The 16,413-nt window shown below is 35.7% G+C and overlaps 1 protein-coding gene across 1 annotated transcript; it reads left to right on the top strand.

The window, feature by feature from the left end:
• The first annotated feature begins 6,727 nt into the window (after window positions 1-6,727).
• On the top strand, window positions 6,728-8,964 carry LOC107644161 (uncharacterized). The gene is made up of 2 exons (XM_088487333.1): window positions 6,728-6,863; window positions 7,687-8,964. The coding sequence occupies exons 1-2, from the start codon at window positions 6,728-6,730 to the stop codon at window positions 8,613-8,615; spliced, it is 1,065 nt and encodes a 354-aa protein (XP_088343459.1). The 3' UTR covers window positions 8,616-8,964.
• The last annotated feature ends 7,449 nt before the right edge of the window (window positions 8,965-16,413 follow it).

Here is a 16,413-nt window from a genome sequence, read left to right as displayed (position 1 = left end):
ATATCCTGTATCCGGAGATTCGAATCAGAGATGTGGACATAATCCATCTCATTAGATAACCGTCCTTCTCTCCTCCAGCTAGAAAACCAAAAATTCTGGTTCAAATCTCCAATACACCAAGCAAACTCATCCTTCAACACTTTCCAAGCCTTGCAAAGACACCTCCAAATGGGAGAGTCCTTGTTCTTAGGATAACTAAAACAGTCATATAGAGATGATCGGTATTTGGCATCCAATAATTGGACCCATAGCTTGTTTGGCTGCTGGAAAAAAGTCCAAACTAGCTTCCCAAGAAGAGCAATATTTACACAATAAGGATCTCTAATCCCCAAACCTCCATATTTTTTTGGAGTAACCAGTACCTTCCAACTAACAAGATTCAATCCTCTTCCATCAACTTGTCCTTTCCAAAGAAAATTCCTCATCATAGACTCCAATTTACTAATGATTCCTTTGGGAAAAATAGAGACCTGCATCTGGTACGTGGGAATAGCAGCGGCAACAGAATTAACCAAGCAGAGTCTACCAGCCCGATTGAGTAAACTCCCTTTCCAGCTTGCTAGCCTACTCCGAATCTTATCCAGGACACCATTGAAAGCTGAACGAGTCACCCTAGAATGGCTAAGGGTAACTCCAAGATACTTGCCCAAATCCTGGACAAATCTGATAGAGGATACCCCAGTGAAAACCTCTTTCCTTGTTGCAGAGACATTCTTGGAGCAAAGCGCTTTAGACTTCTCCACATTAATCTTCATCCCAGATGCTTTGCAAAAAGTCTCTAAAACCAACATCACATTTTGCACTTGTCTCTTTGTAGCTTTACAAAATAGAAGCAAGTCATCCGCAAACATTAAATGGGATATTCTTGGTCCCCCTCTAGAAATAGCAACCGGCTCCCACAAACCCAAATCAACCTGATGACTAATAAAGCATGCCAGTCGCTCCATACACAACACAAAAAGATAGGGTGACATAGGGTCTCCTTGTCTAAGACCTCGGCTAGGAGTAAAGCCATTCAGACGACTCCCATTCCAAAGAATAGATAAGGAAGAAGCAGTGACACAATTCATAATCAAATTAAGTGTAGGAATAGGAAAACCAAAGCTCTTAAGGGTATGAGCTAAAAACCTCCAGTCAACTCTGTCATAAGCTTTCTCCAGATCAATCTTAAAGGCCAGTGTGCCTTTCTTTGATTTAGTCTTCTTCATAAAGTGGAGGACTTCTTGAGCAATAATGATGTTGTCAGGAGTTCCTCGTCCCGGAATAAATCCTCCTTGAAGCGGGCCAACAATCTCCGCAAGATGAGGACGAAGCCTATTAACAAGGACCTTCGTGATGATCTTGTAAACTACATTGCAGAGACTAATCGGCCTGAAATTTTTCATAGATACCGGTGATTCAACCTTTGGAATGAGAACCAGTAAAGTCTCCAACATTCTCGGATCAATAGTAACACCGGAGAATGCCTGCTTAACCATCTTCCAAACATCAAGACCAATGATCTCCCAATATTCTTTGAAGAAGAAAGATTGAAACCCATCAGGACCCGGAGCTTTAAAAGAGTTCATGTGAAAAACAGCTGTTTTGACTTCCTCCATAGTAACCGGTGCCGTAAGATTATTGCAAGCTTCCTCATTCAGAGAAGGAAGAGGCACATCACCAAGGCAACCCAAATCAACATCATCCAAATGACAGAATAAGCTTTTATAGAAAGACTCTGCTTCTTGACTCAGAACCTCTGGATCAGTTTCCCACACTCCATCCTTGAGAAAAAGGCCATGAATCTTATTATGCTTCCTTCGCGCAAGAGTTTGAATATGAAAGAATCTTGTATTCCTATCCCCGAACCTTACCCACTGCTCTCTGGACTTTTGGAACCATAGGAGCTCTTCTTGCACTAGAGTATTATTATAATCATCAACTAACTGTTGCTCTTTCTGACGCAAATAAATACTATCCACCACTTCCAAACGCTTTTGTAAATAATTAATCTGCTGCTCTAATTCACATTTCTTAACAAAAATGTTACCAAATACCTTCGAGTTAAACTCTAGTGAATTCTTCTGTACTTCTGAAAGCTTGCCATGAATTCCTCTATTACCAGACCACCATGACTGGTTCACAATATCTTTATACCCAGGATGAGTAGCCCAAGCAGCAACAAATTGGAAAGGTCGATTCCCTTTAGGCTGAGGACGACCTTTACAACGCACCAGAATAGGGCAATGATCAGACTGAAGCCTATTTAAAACTTCTGCATAAGCCTCTGGAAAGATAGATAACCAACTACTATTTATACAGACTCGATCAAGCTTTTTTGCCACGTCAACATAATTTTTCACCCTCCTGTACCAAGAAAACTGCCTCCCGATAGTCTTCAGATCAAACAAACCACTATCTCCTAATGAAGTAGCAAACATGTCTGCTCTTTGATGAGAAAATTGACAGCCCTTAGATTCATGAGAAAATTTGACTTCATTAAAATCACCAAGAACAATCCAAGGTCCTTGAAAAACCATGGATTGTGCAACAAGATAATCCCAAAGGAGAACCCTTTTATTAAATTGAGGACTGCCATAAATACCACTACACCTCCAAATTAAATTATCAAAGTGAACCTCAACAGTAACACCCTGATTAAAAGCATCAATGAACTTACAACAAACACCCTTCATAGAGGATAGAAACCAAATACCTCCCTTATGCCCCTCTGCCTCTTCTATACCAACAGAGTGATACCCCAACCTTTCCCAAAATAATTTTAAATGCTGAAAAGGGGAGTGAGTTTCAACCACAATAAAAAAAACAGGTCTAAATTTCCTAACAAGTTCCTTACAATGCACCCGGGCTAACTTATTAGAAGCACCCCTAATATTCCAAACAATCATATTTAAACTATCCATAAATAATAGGGACAGAATAAATAAGAACATAAACTCTAAACAGAATCACCAACCTCAATAGGTGGTTTGTCCTGCGGTACTAGCACACTCTGATCCTCAATAATTGCCACTTTTGGACCCCCTGACACTGCACCTGCCATGCTTCCATCTACTAAGGTTTCCTCCGTTGCACCACCATTTTTATCAACTGGTGAGTTCTGCAAGGAGGAAGGCCGAGGACGCTTCCGTAGAGAAATTCCACGACGTGCAGGAGTTCTGCGCGATGGAGATGGCGCAATTTCATATTTTTCTTGTTTCCCCATCCTAATGCCAGTTGATTTGCCTCCATCACCATGCAAATTGGGCCTTGGAACCCTTCTCGAACCAAACTTGTGCTGCTTTCCATCTTGGTCCTTCAAACCTGATGACTGGCCCATTGTAAATTTTTTCTTACGCAGCACTTGTTGCCAGCCCTCTCCATCATCCATGCATGCCTCATTAACAAGACCATCAGGCACGTGAGGAGCCAATGATTCCGTAACCACATCCTTCCCTTTAACAACTCCTAATTTCTCACCCAAATCACGAGCTTCTGATTCAGCCTCTTTTTGAATCTCATGATTATTGTGTGGCACTAGTGTTGGGGCTTCATTATTTTTTCCATCACCAAAGGAATTTATGTTTCCTTCCAAGGACTCCTTCTCCATGCACAACGATTTATCATGCCCATACCGTGCACAAGTAGCACAAATCAACTGTAAACTCTCGTACTCCACTTCATAAGTCACACCCTCCACTATAATATGTTTGATTACAGGCAACTCAAGATTAATTTGAACACAAGCTCGGGCATATTTTTCTCTTTCTGCAAGCTTAGTAGCCAAATCTACTTTCACTGGAATCCCAATTGCAGAAGCAATTCGCAGCATTGCTTGTTCCTGGTAGCACTAAATTGGAAGTCCCGAGACTCGAATCCATACCAACGTTGATCCAAAGGATTTTTCGCATGGCCTAAAATCCACATCCCATGGCTTTACTGCAACATAGTGACCGTCTATCAACCACGGGCCACCAAGAATGACTTTCTCACGATCCCCAGCAATATCAAATTTAACCAAAAAATATCCAAACCCCACATCCAACAAATCAAACCCTCCTTTGATGCGCCATACTATCCGGAGCTTATGCATGAAAGCCGTGTAGCCATAATACTTATCCAGCACCTTGATCACGATGGCTTCCTTATAAGGTTCAGCTAGACAACTCTTTGCCTCCTTGGTAAAACTGACACTTGGTGGACGAGAATCACCCTGCTTACCTGTCACCGTCGCGATACCATTCCCAGATAAAGACCCTACTAATGCAAAGGCCTTAGACTTTTCTGCACCAATGACTTTATCTCTAAAAGAGACCTTGGATGGCTTTCCTAACCCCTCTCGAGAAGAACCCTCCTTAACACCGGATACACACCCACCCACGCTCTCCCCCTTATCTCTTCCGATGGCATGGCCATCTTCCTCACCGTGTTTCACCCTCAACCGCTCGCCCCCGCTTTCTCCTTCTCTCATTCTCTTTGAGTACGGAGTCAATTTGAGTATTTATTCAAAGAGAAAATATATCTTTTCAATTTGCTTTTTTTAATTAATGTTATAAAATAGACTTACATTAAATTATCTTTATATAAAATTAATAGTTAAAATTTTTGTTAGATAATAATTTAGTAAAATTTATTAAATTATTTAATAATTTTTAAATATTATTTTATATAAAAATATTTACATATAAGTTGTTGTCTATAAAATATAATTTTTATCGGTATTTTTTAAGTGAAATAAAAAAGTAAAGAAAATGTGATATAATAAAAGACTATTGCTATGCTAATGAAACTTTTTTTTTTCTTCACATGATGAACACAAGTAGCATACTCTAGAGCAAATATATTTACCAAGTCTTGGACAGCTTTTCTGCTTCGTTACAGAAGTTTTGTTTCCTCTATAGGATAAATAATTAGTGAAGTTTTTCTACAGATGGGCTTCGAGACCTTTTTTGTGTGTTTTTTTAATTTTATTGATTGTTGTTCCTATACTTTTTCTATGCTTTTTGTGAGTTTTTTTTTGGAATGATGTATATTAGAATCTCTTTTTTTGGGGGGGGGGGTGGTTTATTTATCAGGACCCAGATTTGGTCTTCTGCATGTTTTTCATTGTATGTCCAAGACTTCAAATAGTAGTAGCTATTAGGTTCAGTTTGGTAAACAATTTAATTAAACTTTTTTTTGAAAAAATAGCTTAAATAATAAATAATTATATTAAAAGTAGTTTATAAATAAGTTATTTTGTATTTGAATTTTTAATTTTAAAAGTGCTTATTTTATAGAAATATAATAAAAAATAATAGTATTAAGAAAGAAGTCATTTTTTTAAACTTCTTTATAAGCTCTTAAATAGCTTCTTAGAAAGTTGCAATTTGATTTTAAAAATTGCACTAAACATTAATACTACTACTTTTCATAAGTCAAAAGTTTAAAAAATTTATTTTTGAAACTTCCCAAGGTCCTTAATGTTTAGAAATACATTTTACCAAAAAAAAAAAAACATGTTTAGAAATACATATTGTTGAATGAAGGTTTAATTCATTTCGCGAAATTTTCAATTAGGTTCCTATACTTTTTTTTTCTTTTTAATTAGGTTCTTGCACCAATTTTTTTTTTCAATTGAGTTCTTACATTTTTTTCTTTTATTTAAGTTTCTGCACCAATTTTTTTTAGTTAGGTCCCTATATAATTAAGTCAATTACTACCAAGAGAGACCTAATTGAAAAAAAAAATTGGTGTAAAGACCCAATTAAAAAGAAAAAAAAGTATAGGAATCTAATTAAAAATTTTGCGAAACTATAGAGATCAATAGAATGATTAAACCTTGAATGAATTCACATTAAAAAAATTTATTGAAATTAATAGACCTGAAAAGCAGTCATTATTTCTTGGTAAAAAATTATTATTTTGCGTCCCTAATTTTAATGATAATAACTAATAGCTATGGGGTGCAATATTTTATTAGGTGACAATTTTTTATTTATTCCATTCAATTTTTTTCTAATAATAAGTTGATTTGTCAATATTATTTGATAATTTTTTTAATATAAATAAACAATTATCAAGAGATAGAAACAAAAATTAACTCTGATTAATTGTTAGAGCATGAATATTCTCCAAGTATAAATTTTCTAATATATTCTTTCCTAGCATAATATTAAATATTTTTGGTCTTCCACTTCACTCGAAAAAATATATAGTAGAGTTGGACAAAATTTTATAAACAGGTGTATATTAAGTGTATCAGCAAAATTATAATAAGTGTGATGCTAACCACTTCAAACATACTAATTCAGCCTCTTTTAACTTTATACTATTCAACAAATTTTCTAAACCATAAATCTTAAAATCATCTGATCATGTTATACTTTTCTAAAGATAACATATCTCTTTGTTGTTATTATTATTATATTTAATTATTTTATTAACATTTATAATTTTATCAAGTTTTTAATTAATTTTTTATATTTTAAAATTTGTAATTAAATCTATATACTAGATTAAAACTTTCAGTTAGATCATCTCATTTTTTTAATTAAAAAATACTATTTATTTTAAAAGTAAATATTTAAAATTATTAAAAAATTTTAAATAAAATTAAATTACACAGTTGATTCCTATACTTTGATAAAATTGTAAATTAGTCCCTACACCAATGAGAATCTTTGATTCTGCCAAAATAACGTCGTGTTTCTGGCATTATCACCATTAATTTCAAAAACGGCTTGGCGGCGAGGCATTGGCAGAAGTTATGGGATGGGAAGAGGATGAGAAGCTTCCTGCGTTCCAAAATGGTGCGTTTGAGGTTGATGGCGGTGATGGTGTTGGAGCAATGGAGGAAAAGACGTTGATGGATTGTGAATTCTTGGATCGGTATGTGTCTATGGGTGGGATCCAAAGACATACTATGAGGAATTTTTTTTGGTGACTTTACTACGAGGGATTTGATTAGTAAGATTGAGTTGTTAGAGAGAAGGATTTTGTTTATGATGAGGGAAATATTTTAATTATTGATAATTTAAATATAATTGGGATGAATTGAATTTAGTTCATTCATGATAATAGTTCATATTATCGTGATAGTTTGTATAATTTCCGTTAATTTTGGTTTTTACTGTGTGTTCATAAATTTGATCATCAGTAATGATTTTGGCATTGTTGTTGTTAAAGTCGTATTATTATTAAAGAAGAATAAAAAAACAGGAGAAGAAAAAAAAGAGAAAAAAAAGAAGATAACATTATAATAAATTTGCGTTTTTTTTTACGATAAATGTTATTAAAGACTTAATTACAACAAAATTATATTTTGTACAAGAATTTAATTATAAATTTTTAAAATGTAAAGATTAATTTGTAATTTTAGTAAAAATATAAAAATTAGTAATGCAATTTGATCTTTAAATAACAATTAATAAAAATTTAATTATAAAAATTTAATTATAATTTTTTAGATTCCAAAAATTTAATCAAATGATAAGAACTAATAAAATAATTAAATTTTATTGTTATTGCGTCGTTGTTTGATAGATCACCTTTTTTTCTCGAGCATAATGAAACCATTACTCGCCCAAGCCTTGTAATTTATTTGGTATATACGTCCAATTCATAAAATTGATAAAAAAAAAAAAGAAAAAAAAAATCAATAGAACCCAATTAAAACGGAACTGGAGTCTGGAGACCTTTCATTAGTATGGGGGGTGTTCGAAACAGAGGACTATTTCCGCAGAGTTAGCAAACTCCCTCAAACTTACACAACAGCGAAAGTGCGAATCACTAAAATGTTGTCATCCTCAACCTCAACGATCACTTTCATTTTTAGGTATTCTCTTCTCCAAATCCCTAATTTTGTTTCCTTCCCTTCCTCTTCATCCCTTCACTCTCATTCTGAGCCCCCATCCCTTCGCCACGTTGATGAAGCTGTTGATTCCTTCACTCGCATGCTCTCTATGCGTCGCCCTCCATCAATAATCCAATTTAACAAGATTTTGGGGTCTCTTGCCAAGACCAACCATTTCCCCACCGCCATTTCCCTTTTTCAGCAATTGCAAGCCAGAGGAATCGCTCCCGACTTATTTACTTTGAGCATCGTAATTAATTGTTGTTGCGGCGTGGGTCGTATGACGCTTGCTTTCTCTGTATTGGCCAAGATTTTCAGAATGGATTATCAACCTGATACGGTAACATTGAATACACTCGTTAAAGGCCTCTTTCTCTGTGGTAGTGTTGAAAAAGCAGTGCGCTTTCATGACAGAGTGCTGTCTCATGGATTTCACTTTAATCAAGTCACTTATGGGACCTTGATCAATGGGCTCTGTAAAACCGGACGCACGTCAGCTGCTATTCAAGTGTTGAGAAAGATCCCACGGTATGGCATTGCTCCTAATGTCTTCATGTACAGCGCAATTATTGATAGCCTCTGCAAGGATACACTTGTAAGTCAGGCTTTTCATTTATACTCTGAAATGCTTGCTAAGGGAATTTCTCCTAATGTTATCACATACAGTTCTCTCATTTTTGGATTGTGTCTTGAGGGTCAATATAAGGAAGCCATTGATTTGTTAAGTGATATGGTGCTTAGAAACGTTACTCCAAATGTTCGTACCTATAGTATTTTGATGGATGGGCTTTTTAATTTTTAATAGACTTTTCCCTTTTAAAAAAAGTTACTGGCTTGGAGTTTTGTTATGGGGGTGTTAAAGTGAAACAATACAGAATTCTGAGTGGTCGCTAATTTTGCCTCCAAATACTAATTTTCCCTGCATATATCCTTCCACTTCCTGATTTTCGATCGTCATCATTCAATCATAATTTTTTCTCTCCAAATAATTTTTTTATCACCATCATTCAACAATACCGAACACTTTCAGGGCTCCAATAATAGTACGAAAGCTCCAGCATCTTTGGTGGGGAGGGGTCCTCATCCCCGTGGGGATTTTGCGAGTTCCGTTAAAACTCCGGATAATCTCAATAGATATCCATGGGTTCAAGGTTTTTGGCCATCCTTATATACAACATATAATGAACTAGTGATTCAACTATTCAGATTGTTATAGAATTCATATTCAGGAATACTATCTTCTTCAATTCTGCAGAATCTATCCTGCTTTCTTTGCATCAAAAAAATGTTAATACATTGATGAAGATACTGTAATATGGCAAAATGATCAAAGAATTAAAGAATCATTGAATTGCTCTATGATATCTCTAAGTACATGCGTTTTGGTTGCAATTGATGAAATGAAATCTCATAATATAATCTCATCAAGCAAGCCCCCATCCCAAAAACAATAATAAAAAAAATTTCAGCATCAAATAAACAAAGATTCATATATATAAATTTTGTTGGACTATTAATCTAAAATAGGGCAGCAGCCAACAAAGCAAAAAAGCTTGGAACACCAAAACGAATAAGTCTTGTTGCATTTGATGATTCAGCAGCGGACCAAACATTTTAGGGTCTAACTTTATATCTGAAACCAGCAAATGTAGTTTGAATTTTGTTATTACATATGTAATGAATGAGTCTCTGATAAATGTACAATTGACAAACTAATAGATTTGAAATTAATAATAAATTAATCTATTATTGGATAATTTTATTCACTACTATGCATTAATAAAAAAATATAGATATATTTATCACTTTGTATTTGTATCCGTAAGTACTCTTATAATTCTAACATTTAAGTTAAGTTCTAATTCTGTTTCTAATGTTTGATGTTTTATTTCCAAACATATTTATTTGGTTCTAATGATTTAAAAATAAAAGTAACAGAAGAATAAAAGAAATAAGAAGGCAATAATAGAGAGAAAATAATATTTTTGGAAAAAATTTAATTTCGACCAAAAGACTAAAATAGAATGAAATAAAATGTTTGTAAAAAAAGAATTTTTAAGCGTTAGGAACTAAATTAAAATGTAACCGAAACTTTAAGGTCCAAATAATATTTTTATCTTGTATAAATTATCCGTAAAAAAATTGTGCTAATTTTTCGTCATCTATTTTAAGAGGCTTTAGTTGTTTTCAAATATAAAAGGATGATATTTTTTCTATTTTTTTAGAAATAATTTTGAAAATTTACTTTAGATAAATATATTTGTTATAAATAAATTACTTCAAAATTGCTTAAATTTTATTTAACTTGTTCAACAAATATTTCAAAATTTCAATGCTTTTTTTTCAGACATGGAAATTTCAATGCTTCAAACACAATATTATTGGTTGATGATTTGCCTGATAGGCTGATATTGGTGGGCTTTTTACTGCAATGAAAATAAAACAACAAGTTGAAGGTTAAAACCAAGCCATCCATTAAGTGAACAAAATTTGAAGAATACAAATTATAGACATTATGTTATTAATTCAAGGTTTCAACTACATTGTGTGAAGGCTCAACACAACTACACAAGTACACAACTCGGTGAACATTATAGAAGGTATAATGAAAATGTTCATCTATTTGTTTTAATTTGTTTACTTAGTAGGTTTATAGCTATAATGATTTTGTTCTCTTAATTTGATTATGGATCTTTCAATGGAAAATGCAATTTCTCGGTTGTTAAATTTTTAAACCAAGAAAAAAGATATAATAATGAAAATGTTACTATGAAAATAAAAAAAAATTATAAAAACAATCAATACTCCTATTTTCATGTGAAATACTTGTGGTATTAAAAGAGGGGAGGGGAGGGAAGGGGAGGAGAGGGAAGGGGAGGAGAAGCTATATATCCTTGTTTTAGAAGGGTACTAATATTTTTTTATTCTTTGATACAAAATGGGGCTAAAGCCCAGGAAAAAGAAAAACACTAAACAAGAGTGGTTCTGTAGAACTCCACTCCACGCTCATTAGTTTTCATCAAGAGAACCATTATAGCTGGGACTTCTTTGAACAGCATGACCCCTTTCTCCATTCCTTGCCCATATTTGGTTAGAGCATCAACACATTGATTCGCTTCTTTAAAGATATGCCGAATTACCACTTTTTGCGGTTTTATCAGCAGCTCCTTGATCGACCTCACCAGGAAAGTTGCAATGTGAGTCTCAACCGCCGTACTCTGGACGAGATTAATAGCACAACTCGGGTCAGATTCAATTTCCAGGTAAAAGATATGCAAGTCTACTGTTGATTTCATTCCTATAAAGAAACCCCAAAGTTCAACTATAGTGATGGTACATTTTTCAATGTTCATACTGAATCCAGCGATGAATCGTCCTCTGGAGCCTCTGATTATGCCCCTAATGGCTCCTTTGCTATCAGGTTGAAATATAGAACCATCAACGTTGAGCTTGGCTTATCCTCTTTCCGGCGACTTTCACCCAATCAAGACTGTTCTAGTAAGACGAAGTGCTCTTTTATTCTGCTCTGTGATATCCAGAATGTAGCTGTAGTTCTCTGCCAAGTTCCTAATCTTTTGATGCATCTGATTATTCTGGGTATTTAGGTTGCTAAACACCAATTCATTTCTGCATTGCCAGGCTAAGTTGCAGGTTGTCACGAAAGTGATGGTCCACGGAGTACCGTCCTGGGATGGAGTATGTTTACTCAAGTTATTTTTAATCCATTTTGAATAAGAAAGGCTAAAAAACTCTTTTTATAAACTACTATTGACCATGTTATTCCAAACAGTGCAGATAAAAGGGTAATCATGTAATGTATAGAGCAAAGTCTCTTCTTCTCCTTAGCATCTTGGGCAATTGCCATCTTCAGTAAGTCCTCTCCTTTTTTTATGATTTGTCAACAATGCTTCATGAGTGAGTAACCAGAAAAAAGATCTAAGTCTTTGTGGCAATTTGGCTTTCCAAATCTGTTTGTATAGAGTATGCTCCTCTCCATCTTCAATACAAAAAGTTTCATAGGCTGATTTAATAGAAAAAACACCATCTGGGCAGGACATCCAACTGATAGAATCTTTCCCGATTTGCGGATTAGGAGCTTTGATTGCATGTAGAATATCTGTGACCTCTTCGGGTAATTCTTACCCTTTGAATGTATAGATGTGTGCTCATTCACTTTTAACATCATTCCAAACATTTTTCCTACTTTTTATAGAAACTACCTATTATACAATTCTACTGGAAGGTTAGGTATTTTTACCCAGACTGTCACTTTTTGGACCTCACATTCTTGGGGAATAAACAGGGGTCTCCATCTTTGTACCAAAATGTAATGATCAGCAATCATCTAGGAACGCTCGAATAAGGCATGAGAATAATCCTCTTGGCTCGAGAAATGAACTAGAAAGTATCCCCCCACAAGATTCATTACTCGAGTCGCTTCTTTCTTCGTCCATATCCTATTTATCCATCTCTTCATTGTTTGAAGATTTAGATTTTTTCCTAGAGGTTTGGTGATGAGTGCTTACTTCCACGGCCTACACCATTCATCGTATTCTTCTAGACAGGCATCTATGACTGGATTTGGAGCGAAGGGAGTCTGGCGGCTCGCCATATGCTCCATGGGATCCTCATCGAAGATATAAACTTCAGTGACCATCTCTACAATCTCATACGGGTTCATCTTATCCAAACCATCACTTATAAGCCTATCCTTATAAGAAGGTTTATTGCTGATTATTGCAATATTAGCAGCCTGTATCTCTCTCATAGGAGTACCTTTTGGTTCCTCCATAGCAAGTTCTGGTGCCTCTTCTTCTTGGGTAGCCTCCATAGTTGTTTTTTTTTTTTAATAGTTCTTTGTCATTTATTTTCACTTTTTTAGTGCTCCTTTATACCAGATCCTCCTCTTCTGGTGATCTTTTTTCAGGTTCAGCGCTAGTTGTTGCTGGGTTCATAGAGAGCATTTCTAGGATACTAATACTTTTAATATATTGGAAAACAATAATTTTATACAACAACAACAAAGCCTTGTCCCACTAAGTGGGGTTAGCTACATGAATCAAACGACGTCATTATGCTCTGTCATGTAACATGTCTATAGAGAGACCGTTTACATGTAGATCTTGTTTGACCACCTCATGGATGGTCTTCTTAGGTCTTCCTCTGCCTTTCGCCCCTTGTCCATCTTCCATCTCATCTACCCTCCTGACTGGATGTTCTATCGGTCTTCTTCTCACATGTCCAAATCACCTGAGACGCGATTCAACCATCTTTTCCACAATGGGTGCTACTCCAACTCTCTCCCTTATATCTTCGTTCCTTATTTTATCCAATCGCGTATGACCACTCATCCATCTAAACATCTTCATCTCTGCCACACTCAGCTTATGTTCGTGTTCCCCTTTAGCCGCCTAATACTCCGTACCATAAAGCATAGCCGGTCTTATAGTGGTGCGATAGAATTTACCTTTAAGTTTTAAAGGCACTTTTTTGTCGTATATAAAACCAGATGCACTCCGCCATTTTGACCAACCTGCTTGGATCCTACGATTTACATCCTGTTTAATCTCTCCATTATCTTGTATGATGCACCCAAGATACTTAAAACTTTTAACTTTTCGTAGGCTGTTTTCTCCAATCTTCACATCTATATTAGGGTTTTCCCTTCTCAAACCGAACTTATATTCCATATATTCCGTCTTGCTACGGCTTATGCGCAGATAATACATTTCTAGAGCTTCTCTCCATAACTCCAACTTCTTATTTAGGTCTTTCCTTGACTCTCCCATAAGGACGATATCATCGGCAAAAAGCATGCACCATGGCACAGGCTCTTGGATGTGCTCTGTGAGTACTTCCAAGACTAATGTGAAAAGATATGGACTTAAGGATGATCCTTGGTGTAATCATATACCAATAGAAAATTCCTCTGTCACACCACCTTGAGTCTTCACACTAGTTGTGGCCCCATCATACATGTCTTTAATTGCACGAATATATGCAATCCTTACTCTCCTATTTTCTAAAACCTTCCATAAGACCTCTCTTGGTACTCTATCATACGCTTTTTCCAAATCAATAAACACCATATGTAGATCTCTTTTATTACTACGATACCTCTCCATCATCCTTCTTAAAAAGTATATCGCTTCAGTGGCAGATCTGCCTGGCATAAATTCAAATTGGTTTTCTGTTACTTGTGTCTCTTTTCTCAACCTCTGTTCTATCACCCTTTCCCATAACTTCATGGTATGACTCATAAGCTTGATCCCTCTATAGTTTCCACAATTTTGTATATCCCCCTTATTCTTATAAATAGGTACCAAGGTTCTCTTTCTTCACTCATCAGGCATCTTCTTTGATCTTAAAATCTCATTCAAAAGCTTGGTTAACTAGTTGATGTATTTTTCTCCAAGACCCTTCCAAACCTCAATCGGGGTATTATCAGGTCCTACTGTCCTGCCATTTTTCATCTGCTTTAGAGCCTCTTTTACCTCGAAGTCTCGGATCCTCCAATAGTAGTCAAAGTTTTGATCTTCTTCCCTTGTGCATAACCGACCAAGGCTTGGAAGAGTCTCCTGTCCCTCATTAAATAACTCGTAGAAGTAACTCTTTCACCTTTCATTAATCTTCTCCTCTTGAGCCAACACCTTTCCATCCTTATCCTTTATGCACTTAAACTGATCCAAATCTCTCGTTCTTCTTTCACGGTTCTTTGCGATTCTATATATACCTTTTTCTCCTTCTTTCGTGCCCAAAGACTGGTAGAGACCCTCATATGCTCTTGTTTTTGCTTCACTTACAACCACTTTTGTCTCTTTCTTAGCCGCCTTATATTTTTTCCAGTTATCTGCGTTGCGGCATAGAGACCACTCTTTAAAGCACTCCCTTTTTATCTTTATCTTATTTTGTACACTCGCATACCACCACCAGGACTTCTTGTCTCTTGGTCCTATTCCTTTAGATTTACCAAAACTTTCTTTTGTTTTTCTTCTAATAACTTCTGCCATCTCCCTCCACATCTCTTCCGTGCTTTCATTCCCATCCCACTTTGCTTCTTCTCCTACCCGTCTTAGGAAGTTTCTTTGTTCCTCACATTTCATCCACCACCACTTCGTCCTTGGGTTTTTTGTATGATATCTTTTCCTCAACTTTTGCTCAACGCAGAAATTCATGACGAGCACCCTATGTTGTGTTATCAAATTCTCTCCCGGGAAAATTTTACAATTAATGCAAAATTTTCGGTCGACTCTCCTCAACAAGAAGAAGTCCACTCTTATAGGTTATAAGATGTTCATCTCTCTTTTTAAAACATGTATTTGCGATGAGAAGATCAAATGTTGAGGAAAAGTCCAAAATAGTTTTACCCTCGGCATTGATCACCCCGAAACCATGGCCTCCGTGAATACTCCCATATCCAACCACTTCTCTCCCAACATGGCGATTTAAATCTCCTCCTAAGAAAATCTTATCTTCCAAAAGTATGTCTTGAACCAAACTCTCTAGATCCTCCCAAAACCTTATCTTGTGTTGTTCGTCTGAACCCACTTGCAGTGCATAGGCGCTAATCACATGGAAAGCACCTCCCTCCATCACAAGTTTGATAGAGATGATCCGATCTCCCACCCTCTTAACATCCACTACGTCCTTCTTCCACTGCTTATCCACAATTATTCCAACTCCATTCCTATTCTTCACCTTTCCTGTATACCAAAGTTTGAAACCAGAAGTATCCAACTCCCTAGCCTTCGCACCAACCCATTTTGTTTCTTGTAGGCACATAATGTTAATCTTCCTCCTTGTCATGGTGTCCACCACCTCCATGGACTTTCCTGTTAGAGTGCCTATATTCCATGTCCCAAATCTCAACCTTCTGTCGCTCCAACCTTTACCTTTTACTTTGTGAACTAGCTTATTTACCCTCATCCGTTCATGAAAATGCGAGAACCCTTACTCATTTAACACTACATCCGGGCACCGATGCGGCGGCTCTTGCTCATTTGACACCATACTCGAGCCATATAGCGCGTTACTTCCAAGCAACGACCTAGTTTTAGCGCAATAATGTCTTTGATTCATGTCATGGGGATTCGACTATATTTTTATGTTGGTTGTCGAAGACCTAACACAACCCTCCTCCTTTATCCGGGCTTGGAACCGGCTATGTACCGCAAGTGTAACATAGGCGGAGTTGGAAAACAATAATTTTGTATTAATTTAAAAAAATTAACTATTCTGTTGGTCTCTATAGTTTTATCAAATTTTTTATCAAGTTCCTACATTTTTTTCTTTTTAATTGAATCCCGACAATGCTTTTATTTTTGTAATTAAATCCTTTTTAGTGTAAAATTAGGCAAAATTTGTATTCAACACTATGGCCCAAAGTAGAGTGTCACTTAATGTTCGAAGTTACAATATCATGATTAATGGCTTTTGCAAAAGTAAAATGGTCGATGAAACCTTGAATCTCTTTGAAGAAATGCATAGTAAGGACTTGGTTCCAAACACAGAAACTTACAACACTCTTATTGATGGCTTGAGCAAATCAAAGAGAATCTCTTGTGATTTTAGAGCTTCTTGTTGAGATGCATGAAAGGGGT

Source organism: Arachis ipaensis, chromosome B5, assembly GCF_059453495.1.
Source record: "Arachis ipaensis isolate K30076 ecotype BB chromosome B5, ASM5945349v1, whole genome shotgun sequence".
Classification (NCBI taxonomy): domain Eukaryota; kingdom Viridiplantae; phylum Streptophyta; class Magnoliopsida; order Fabales; family Fabaceae; genus Arachis; species Arachis ipaensis.
This window is presented reverse-complemented; position numbering and strand designations above follow the sequence as displayed.